Genomic DNA, 11,300 nt, shown 5'->3' with positions numbered 1-11,300 from the left:
ACATAGTCATGTTTCTCTGGGTTGGGGAAGTGTTGGGGATAGTTTGTTCTCTCTCGACAGCCAAGGCTAATCCAATTGGCAAAGCAAAACTACAGTCTCACTGTTTGACAATTTATATGTTCCAGAAATTTGTTTTCATCTGGAATCTAGTTCCATGCTTCCATTAATCAAGACTGGCCACTTGGTAATGTAATTAAAAGATCCTGCCTTAAAAAAAAAGACATACTTTTATTAACAGCATGCAAATAAATCAAAACTCATTTCACAGCATGTATTAAAAAAAACTGACAAATTAACACTTTTTAAGCCAAGATAGGGCAATCTAATGCCTTGGAATTACTTTCCAAGGGCCATATTATACCATGTGCAATCTCAGTTTGTCTCTATACCCAATGGAGGTTTAGCATGGACTTGTAAAACTTGGCATTAAGCCTTAGTTTCATACTTAATGATTTCAGATAAACACCTGAAATATTTTACTATGCAGCTTATGCGAAGGGCTTTCAAAGCATTTTTACAATATATGCATGCTTATAGCCTAGTTAAAAAAAAGTAAGTTATTCTTACACTATATAAATATTCCTCTAGTATAATATTATATATAAATCTATAAAATGATGCATTTTATATTAAGGTGATGAAAGCAGCTTAGGTTTGAAAATGTATTAAATATATGTCTATTCCAGCCAAAATCTGTCCTTGCATCTCCCCGCTAAAATAGAGCGTTCTGCAATTTCAAAATGTATTAGAAATGTATTTCTATCTGTAGAGATTATTTTACTTAAAAAGTAGTCTGCAAATGCCAGTAACTTTTTAATTCCAAGCTGTAAGTCAGTAAAAGGTGCAACTCACACCCTAATTTTAGATACTTGTATAAAATTTTAAAACTTGTTATTTTAAAGACTGGAAGTGGCAGCTGACTTTGTGAGCTACATAATACAGATCTGTACCATATTTCCCTTTCAGTGTTTTAATTTGTAAAACTCTACAATTAAATAATTTACATGTGTTATTCCCCAACTCAACACAAACACTAGCTATTATATTGTGTACAAAACCAATATTAATCTTATCAGCCAACCTGTTTTGTCTGCAGCACATGATGGAATAGAAATTTGTAGACACAATAGATTGTGCTACTTTTGGGTAAGAACATCAGTAAAATGTACAGAACTCCCAAACTTTATTTTTCTTTCCACAGTAATCACTTCCAAACCGATCAACTAGCATTCTGTAACTTTTTAAAATTGTACTGTATGATTGTTTTTACTTTACAGTGCCCTGAGTCATCAGAGTTGAGGGGTCTTATAAATTTCAGTAATTATATCATATATATCCTGTGTTTATGGGACTTCAGCTGAATAAATTTTCTCATATACAAGGATACACACAAGGGAAAGAGTTCTTGACTTCCACCTCTCTCTGCATCACCACCACATGGCTGCCGCTCTCCTAGGAATGGGGAAAGGAACATAGAGCAGCTGCAGGTGCTTCACTCTAGAATGGTGTCAAGTCATTTTACTAACACCTTCCAGTCAAGTTTTCTGTTGGTCACAGTAAAAAAGAGCACAACGTTACCTGTTCTTTTTCTAATTTCCACTGATATTAGTGGAAAAAAAACTTATTACAAGGTCAGTCACCAGAGCAGAGAATTTCCTATTTGTAAAAAAGCATTTGTATTAGTGGAGAAAGGACAGATTACTATCTAACCAGCATAAAGTAAATAAGAAGCTCTTAAGTCTCATTACAGAAACTGAAACACATTGGGAATAAGCACTAGCTAATATCACATCTCAAATTTCTTAGTGAAACATTAGGAAATTTTTTTAAAAAATTACAACTGGTGTAATAAGCACATAAAAATTACACCTCATTACTTGACTTACAAAAGGCAATATCATGTATCAAAAGGGATGGGACTATCACCTATAAACAAATTTCTTATCCAGAGCCTACAGAACAAGATTCTTCTGCTATGCAACTCCTTGATGCTAAGACTGAAGTCAGAAAACTGACACCATTCTTCCCGTTCTAAAACCAGCTGTCCTAATATTGAGGAATAGAGTGGGGACATTTTCAAGCAACCAATTTGGCCTAAGCTGCTGTTGTCAAAAGACAGCAGTATCATTACCTCTGCTTCTGACCAATAAGAGATGTTCTTTTGAACCAAACTTATTCAATCACCACGTATATACACATACTGTACATGGTAACTGAGTAAGTTGGGTTGAAAAGAAAATTATCACGTACAGTTTTATTTCCAGGAATAAAACTGGAAGTGACAATGAATACAGGTCAAGACAAGGTGAGAAGGGCAAAGTTGACATTTGTACCTAATTAGGATGATATATGAAGTAAAATTTCACAGGGCAGATTAATTTTAAAGGATCTTTATGGATTTCTTTCTTAAATTCCTCTAGAAAACACAGCAAGTATTTTAAAAAGAACTTTCCTTAGGCAGAGGAAATTATTTAAGTTCAGGTTGCTATAAATAGAAATTATCTTAAAGAGGTTCTTTTAAGTTCCCACACAAATCTTAACCCAGTGTATTTACATTCTGCATATAAATAATGTTCCACATCAACTTGCTCTTTTCTACATTTGATGGCAAACAGAGCAAGGAGAACAAAGCAATTTCTCTTAGCCTTTTTAATGGAGAGAAATAAAAACAGCTGGGATTCTAGAAGAGAAAATAAAAAAGGATCTGTAAAAGTCATAGTAAAGAAAAAACTGTAGATACTAGCAGTGAGAAATACAAAGAAGCAACCTATATAGAACAGTTTTTACTCTTTAAAAATAAGACCCCAGCAGGTATGCAACAAAATAAAATTAATAGGTAATGTAATTCTACAAAATAAGGTATTACACTGTATGAATTAAACTATGTATCACTAAACATTCAGCTACTGGCTGCATCTACCTAGACAATAAAGAACTTCATTTTGAGAACCAGCTTCTTCCAAAGCCTTCACAATGGATGTGAATGCACAGAACTCAGAAAACGCAGCTTATATCATACCTTGCTACATAAATATTTTCCTAATTTTATAATTAACAACAAACAGAACTCACAGAGAAGGCCCACTGTCCTTTTCACAAGCAAATCCCAAGGACAGAGGACAGCAAAAGTTTTTCTTAGAAAGACACCCCCCCCCCAAAGACTTGCTGGATGCCAATCTTAAGCAGCTGAAATCCTTTTATATGACAAGGTTCCACTCAGAGGGTAAGAATTTGAACTTTGTGTTGCACATCTTCAGAATCAGGATGTCCTGTGCCAAAGCTCACCTTTAAGTCACTCTGCATTTCACCTGAACTGACTCTATACTTAACAGCTGACTAGTTTGGTGCAAATTATTTTTTCTCCTGGATTAACACCTTGCAGGTGATCAAGGGCCATTCTTGCCTTCTTCCACAAGCTCTTTTGAAGCAATCCACTGGGAATGAAAGAACTGCATTAATTTGAACAACTGAAAGAGGATGAAAAAACTAAAAAAGACAATGCCTCTTTTTTGCAGATTTCTCCTTTTAGTTTTTGGACAATAAATCAAATCAGATAGCATTTCTTATCCCAAGTAAGCAAATGTTTGGAAACATGTAAGCCAGCATTCTCATAAAGAACTGTGGAGTTCTGATAAATTGGTTAACTCCAGCTAGCCAATATTTTCTTTTGTTAGCAATCTTGATGGCCCAAGGTATGACTATATTCAGCCATTCTCCTTGCTGGATGCTTACAACAAAATCAGTAGAAAACAAAACTCAGCAGGGAGACATTCGTAGTGCTCTTCAAAGAAACATAGTAAGAACAGTTTGAGGCCTTTTGTGGTTTTGGCCAAGGAACCTGCCAGCCTTTTCACCACATTCATCATAAACACAGGCAGAAACAGACAAATAGGTGGCAAGTCAACCAGAGAGGCTTTCACAGAAAGGCAACCCAAAACATCTTCATCCAGTTTTGAGGTCTTTGCTGAGAGCATATTCACTATGGCGTAAAGGTGAGGATCATCCAGCTGATAACAAAATAGAAAAGGAAAATGGGATAGACAACAAGAGCTTTGCGGTTTGGGGGTTGGCTGTCTGCCAAGAAGGCTGTAGATGCTGGGAAAACAAAAACAACAGAATGTATGTTGGAAAAACAGGCACCATGAATATAAAACATCAGATAAAACCAGCCTCACATCCATACCCACCCGAAACATTTCTCTTTGGCAGCCCTCGTCTCTTCTCTCACTAGGTAGATCAAGGAAGAGTACAAAGTTGTAATGCTTGCTTCTTGCGAAGCGTAGCTTGCCAAGGAGAGACCCGCACTTTAAGGAGCTTGCTGTGCTCCCCTTGCCCAGAGTCGGCCTCGGAGTGGCAAGCAGAAAGGCAGCACATCCACTGGCCACATGAGTGAGGACTGAAGACTGGTCTCAAGCTGAAGCTCCAGGAAGGGAAGATCAGCCCGTATGAAGTACAGACACACCAGTTTATCACTCACCACTAGCATTCCTATCTTCTCAAAATCTAAGCCTGTCTCCCTCTTGGAAATGGCATCAGCCACTTTGGGAAACAATTATCATCACAAAAGCCAAATAAAAAGGCTGTAAATAATGAAGCTGGGTAGCTGTGCAGCTTTCAATGGAATATTAATTCTTGTGTAATTTTAATTAATTTTGAAAACCAGTGTGATGCAGTGATTAAAAGTGGACTAGTACTGGGGAGATCCAGGTTCAAGTCCCCCTTCAGCCTTAGAAAACTGGAAGGGTGTCCTTAGGCCAGTCCCTCTCTCAGCCCAGCCTACCTCACAGGGTGGCTGTAGGAATAAAATGAGATTCCTGTAGAAACCACCCTGAGCTCATGGAGCAATGGTAGGATTATGTAAAATAAGTATCTTTGCTTCCTTCAAAAATTTAAGAACTAAGGAAAGCTTCCAAAACCCTTTGATATATCCTCACCTCTTGCTCAATCATGTTGTTTAAGTCTTTCTTTCCCAAAATGGATGCTTTGAGATCTGCAAGAGCATCTTGAGAGGCAGAAATGCTCTCACATTACTTTGTCCTTGTTTTGAGTCCTGATGCCAAACTTATGTCCATTAATTCTTTTGTGCAAAGCTTCCCCTGGAGTTCCTGGTGTTCTCTGAGCTTGGCTGTCTCCTTGCAGACATTTCATTACCCAACTAAGTAACACCATCAGTATGAATAAGTGTGGGATTTTCTGCCTGAATATATATAGCAGCTTGCTCTGCCAATTTTTTTTGGGGGGTGGTGGTTTCCTCCTTGTGGTTCTTTGATTATTTTCTGCCTGTTTGTCTGTAATCTGCATAACCAACCTTCTTCCCCTCCTTCCCCTACCCCCTGCTTCACCCCAATGTAAATCCTAGTCAGTTCATCCACTCCATGCATTTGGTGAAGTGAGTTGTAGCTCCCATTAAGTTTATGCCTTTTAATTATAACATCTGTTAGTCAGGAAAGGTGCTACCGGATTTTTTCCAATTTTTAGCTACCATAAACTAACACGGCTCTCCCTGTACAAAGAACGTACTATAGTGTTAGTGAACTCATTTTCTGCTACTCCTGTTTTTAAAACAAAATTTACACTAAAGATCTTACAACATAAACTACAAAATTCTGATCAACAAAGGTGCTGGGAATATGGCACACAGATGAACTCAGGGAGGACCTAGTGATGTTCACTTCCATGTAGAGTTCTTGCTGCTCTCCATTTCCAACTTACCTAGAGTTGACCAGCCAAACATAGCTACTACGACTAAAAGGCGCACAATGAAGCCAGCAGTCCCACTGTTTGCTATCAGTACAAGCCTGCAGACCAAAAGAGCCACGGTCAGTGGCAGAATACAATAGCCCAGGACACAAAGGCTCTGAAAGAAAGATCTGGATAGAAAAATAGAGATATCTTGGTAAATGATAATGTGCAGAGATAGGAGAGAGAAAAGAAAAGATGGTGTTGTATGGTATTTGGTCTGGAATAGGTCTAGGCAATCCCAGGATTCTTAGGAAGCCACTTAGTTGTCCAGAGGTAAATATATTTTCTCTGCAAGCGATCCCCTACATACAATTACACTTCGTAAGAAAGATACCATCTAGCATTAAAGTCTGGAATTCTGATTACTAAAGGATAGGATTGTTAATTCCAAAGTAAAAGTACGTGCAACTGAGTATCTTGGACACTGCAAACACCACTGAAATGGGAGCTGTCAAACTGAACTACAGACAGCCACTATTTCTTAAAACTGAATTAATTATCCAGAAGCTGTTAGCTAAAGAGGTTGAGAACTAGGGCCAGACAAAATGGCTTATAAGAACCGATCTGCCATCCGCTTGCCTGTCATGCTTATTCTAAAAGATTTTGGAAAGCTTCACAAAGCCAGTTGTTTTAGCTTGATGAGCAAGCTAGTAATAAGATAACATTTTTTAAAATTAAGACAATTTTCAAGTAATAACGTATCTTCCCCACAAAGGTGGCTTCCTTGTATCAAGGGACTACATTTGTTATCAGCCTTTGCTGTCAGGAATAAAATGTTACACTGATTTAATAATAACTGATAACAATTATATGCTGCCCAACTCCCAGCAATTCTAGGCTGTTTAAAAGCACTCTGCAATCTGGTTAAAAGGGCTGGGCTCCTTGGGCCACACGCATACCCCAGCTGCATCTTTTCGGCCACCAGAGCCCCTGCTCCTGATTTATTGTTGCTCTTTTACATAATAGCGGTGTCATTTGCTTTGAATAAGCTCCAAATAGGTACTTTAAGCCTTCAGTAGGGCTAACACGCCAATTCTAAATAAAAACAGTCTACCTCCCAAGACCAGAAATTTCATCTTTGCCCCAGTCAGTTATGCCATTACCGCTCCCCAAGGCAAAAATTGTGGTCCTGGCCCAAAAGTTGTCTGCCCCTGAATAAAAGCAGCAGAACATCTGGGGAATCACCAAGGAAGCCAAACTCTTTCCCCATCCCAAAAGGTGGCTGTACTGGTCTCTTACATGGTTCCTCCCAGTAGCTTGGAATTTAGTGTTATGACAACTGCTCCAAACCAGATGATAACGAACACTTCTGCAAACTGAGGCCCTCTGTCTTCTGTACTATCTGCTGCTCCTCCCTGAAGCATTCTGGAGAAGAGAAACTGATTATGACAAAGCAGCAGACACCTCTTCTGTTTTATTTATGAGGGTTTCTCTTTCCTCTTTCAAAATGTGTCTGTGCCTGTAGGCTGGGATTGCGACAACCCACTGCAGCTAGACTGATGTAAGAATCTAGACACCTAAGAACAGAATAATGTTTTAGTGATCTGTATGGACAACATTAGAACCTTTTGAAGGAAATAATTTTTATTTTATTTACTATTGTGCCACTGTTTATGATGGTCTGAGTACCATTCTCAGACAGGAAATAGCGGGCAGCAGTATTAAATAAAAACTGTGGCACAAACCTGCTCCGCTTGACTGCCCCATCCCCTGGCCTAAGGCCATTAGCATGGTAAGGATCCTAAAACTTGTTTGGGTAAGGTGGTTATCTGGAAAGGCAGGTAGTAAAGATCTGTAATTAATAAGTTATGCACAGGAAGAGTGAAGTGCAGGCTCTTTCTTATCTATTGCAGAGATCTGAATGCTCATATGCACATTTATTAAACCAGGCCTATGCATATTGTTCTTGTAATAGCGCTCCCTTAAAATTTGTAATAGGTAGAACTGCTACACTGCATTTATAGTTTTGCCAGTGAACAACATCATTTTAGAGCATTAAGGTGGGGGGAGGGGAAATAATATAAGTACTTACAGAGCAAGTAAAACACACAGGATTAATGGACCCCATAAATCCCCTGCAAAGAAACAAATCATACAGATGACTTCTACAATGGAATGCAACAGCAGAAGGCCTTCTTTCCCCAGTTACAAGGAAGTTTAATTTAAAACTCCAAAAGTTATTTCAAAGTTCTCCCTCCCTCTTGCGTTATACTCTCTCTTGAGTATGCGTTCAAAGAATTTAGTGTTAAAGGTTTTCAACATTACTTCTGCAACATTCAGACTCTGGTACCTACAGTCTCTGAGGAGGGTGCTGCTCTTTTTGGGATACATGACATGGACAAATTTCTTTCCAACTGCCTTTAAATCTCGCATCTGAAAAATTCAATGAATGTTCAGTCAAAAGCAAATTAAGATTAGGTACACTTACATCAGTCAGTAGCAGTTATGCTAATTGAAATGACTGAACGTGATGAATTTCTCTTTTCTTGCTCTTAGTGCTAGGAAAAAATTATTTCAAATGTACAGATTCTAGTTTTGATCAAAGAGGGATTTCGCTACCCAGCTTCTTATACAATTTTGCTAACAAAGTGACTCATTAAAACTAGGGCTGATACCTCAAAGAAATTACTTCTAAAATGTTGTAATTAACAATAATGGAATACATCTCCAAACTCAATACAATATTCCAAGAAATCCCAAGCCTATCTGGAAACTTCCAGAGAAAAATTTATTACATAAATATTGCTTATGAGAGAGCAAATTAATGCAGGTAGCAGAAACAGGTACAAAAATGAACTCTGTTTTCACTGTAACCAGGGCTTAGATTTGATACATAGCAGGTGAAATTCTTTTGTAATGGCTTCATTAACATTGCCACAATAAATTGATTTATCAAACATCACCAGATGTTGTCATCCTTGGATGTCTATTTTGCAGTTTCTTGCCTAGACCACTAAGAGAAATCTGATAAGTTTACCTCTTCCCCTCACCAAGACACTTACAACTGTCTCCTTAACTGGTTCATCCAATGTGGAGTAGTCTTCATCTGGGGAATTAGGCCCCACAGGAACAGTAATTTCTCCTTCTACAGGGATATCTTCTGATATTGACACATCTGCAAGGCCTGCAAACTGTTAACACAAGGTTTAAATAAAGCACTATTCTCAACTATATCTACAAATCAATTACAGCAGGAGTACAGCAGGAGTGTTTGCACTTCAGAATATTTTGTACCTGATCAGCCCCAGACAACTGGAAATATAACCAGAGAGATGCAGAACATTTTGAGGTTTAAATGTCCCGACCACGAAGTGTTGTGAAGTAACCTTCATTTTACAGTTGGAATGGATCTGTTTTAAAGTCTGAATCCTGATGGTAAGGTTGGAAGCCATTCTGGGATCAGAATGCTTTGATTTCTCAATGGTTTTCCATAAATAGGTTATTTCTAACCTAACCATAACCTACTTTCATAGCCCAATTCAGATATTCACTCTCTCCCACATATCAGAGAGAGGAATATGCCTATGCCAAACATGCTTAAGCAGACTCCCTATTAATATTCACCCTTCATATAAGGGCAGTGGGACTAGATACATAGCTGCGACAAAATAGTTAGAGATTATTGGATTTTGTTATGCAGGGGCTGAATTTAGTTCTACTACTAACTATAAGTCCATAGGTCTAAGCAATCATTTTTGTTGTACTTCTTTAATCCTATTTTGAAAACCATACTACTGAAGAACTGATTAACTTCCGCCTTTGGAAATGTGTTGGAGAACAGCAAAGAGTGTGTAACTTTGCAAGCAATGTTCTTTCAACGTGTAATTGTGGTATATTCTTCTTTTATGTTCGCACAATTAACACTGCTGGACCAGTCTAACCAGAACCTTCAGCAAAATAATTGTAGGATACAGGGGAGATGACCGAATTCTCTCAGAATTAAAGATTAATATGTTGAATCTTAACTTCCTATTTAGGAAGGTAGGTGCACTGGGCTGTTCTCCAACTGATTTCCAAAGATATAAGAAAACTACCGTTTCAACACTACAGTATTCAAAACAAAACTTGAAATATAATAAAACCTCGTAAGGGAAAAAAGACAAGCCTCTAAGAGAAAGAGGAGACTGGCGCCTCAACCTCCCACAGGCTAAACTAGTCGCTTCAAGCCCAAGAAGAGCGGTATCAAAAGCGGAGCTGCACGCCCGGAGGCTCTTCTATGAGCAGAGGACACCTTCTCCTGCTTGGACGGAGCCGCGCGGCGGGCACTGACTGGCAGCGAAGGAGCCGCAGGCCCGGATCTCCGCCCGGCCTCTGCATCGCCGCCGCTCTGTTTCTCGTCGGCCGGAGGCGGGTCCCGGGCAACGCGGAGCCCCGGCTCGCCCTCGGGACGGCCTGCAGGGCCGCGACCGCCGCCGCCCCTCCCCCCACCGCTCCTACCAGCGGCTTCGTGGCTCCGCTGCCCGCCGCCGCCGCCGCCGCCGCCATCTTGACCGGCGACGTGGAGATGGCGTCATCGCCGCGCGACGGCGGCGAGATGACGTTGTCCGCCGAGGATCCCGCCCCGGGGCAGGGCTGGCGCATTCTCGCTGCCGCCAAACCGAGGCCGCGAGGAGGTCCAGGGGGCGGGGCGTCACGCAAGGCTTTCGGGGCGGGGCCCCGGGCGTCATGACGTGCCTGCGGGCGCCTTTGGCGTCCCGGAGAACCTCGGCGCTTTTTTCGCGGGGGCCTTCGCGTCCCGGCCGCGCTCGGGCTCTTCGGGCGAGAGGAAAGGGCCCCGCGAGGCCAGCCTGGAGAGGAATCCGGGGAGCTTCGGGAGACTCGCTCCTTCCCGCCGCGCCTCCGAGCGTTTCAGCGCCGCTTCCCCGGCCTCCCGCGCTGCCCCGCCGGCCCCGAAAAGCACCCCGGAGGGAGGAGCGGCCCAGAGCCCCAGGCTGCGAGTCGGGCGGCCGCTCCCGGGACGACCCGATTGTTCTCGATTCTCTTCACGGCCGCGGACGAGGCTTAGAAATTACCTCCCTCCGCCTGTTAGGTACTTTTACGTAACGTCGAGACGCCGCAGGTAATGAGTTCCACAGAAGACATACTTTTGTTTCTTCTCATGGCAAGTATAAAATATTCAGCATGGACAGTTTTTCCATTCAAAATAAAGTATTATGGTTATTAAAATAGTTGCATTTGAAATTACAGGAAAGAAGTGTAGAGTTTCACATACCAAAAACGCATGAGATATTTTCCTCCAAAGTAAGAGCAAAGAAGCACTAAGGCAACAGCACAAACTGTTTGAGTTTCCAAAAGACATTCCTACTTTTTTGTGTGTTTTGGAAATAACTTCCTTTTAAAAATAATAAAAGTTCCCATCAGTTGAAGTTTATTAAAAATTAAAACTAAGCTAAGAACAAATCTCAATGCTTCTATTTCCACCCTGTAAAGAGTATCAATTGCTGAGTGTTCATTGAAAATAAATGAACCTTTATAAACCTGAGCTGAAGTATCCTTTGTGTGCCTTCAGTTCTCCAGTGCTGTTGACTGGGAAAAGCAAAGATCTTACAAAAGTTTCC

The 11,300-nt window shown here is 40.6% G+C and overlaps 1 protein-coding gene across 3 annotated transcripts; it reads right to left on the bottom strand.

The window, feature by feature from the left end:
* Nucleotides 1-648: 648 nt before the first annotated feature.
* On the bottom strand, nucleotides 649-10,259 carry YIPF6 (Yip1 domain family member 6). Of its 3 annotated transcripts, XM_063313324.1 has the most exons (8): nucleotides 10,180-10,259; nucleotides 8,745-8,873; nucleotides 8,037-8,115; nucleotides 7,775-7,817; nucleotides 6,982-7,107; nucleotides 5,713-5,870; nucleotides 3,207-4,095; nucleotides 649-2,910 (listed from the first exon to the last, which is right to left on the bottom strand). In XM_063313324.1, the coding sequence occupies exons 1-7, from the start codon at nucleotides 10,225-10,227 to the stop codon at nucleotides 3,980-3,982; spliced, it is 699 nt and encodes a 232-aa protein (XP_063169394.1). In that variant the 5' UTR covers nucleotides 10,228-10,259; the 3' UTR covers nucleotides 649-2,910; nucleotides 3,207-3,979. The 3 variants fall into 3 exon arrangements, with proteins under 3 accessions (XP_063169394.1, XP_063169393.1, XP_063169395.1); XM_063313323.1 differs by lacking the exon at nucleotides 5,713-5,870; XM_063313325.1 differs by lacking the exon at nucleotides 6,982-7,107.
* Nucleotides 10,260-11,300: the final 1,041 nt, after the last annotated feature.

Source organism: Candoia aspera, chromosome 12 (assembly GCF_035149785.1).
Source record: "Candoia aspera isolate rCanAsp1 chromosome 12, rCanAsp1.hap2, whole genome shotgun sequence".
Taxonomy (NCBI): domain Eukaryota; kingdom Metazoa; phylum Chordata; class Lepidosauria; order Squamata; family Boidae; genus Candoia; species Candoia aspera.
This window is presented reverse-complemented; position numbering and strand designations above follow the sequence as displayed.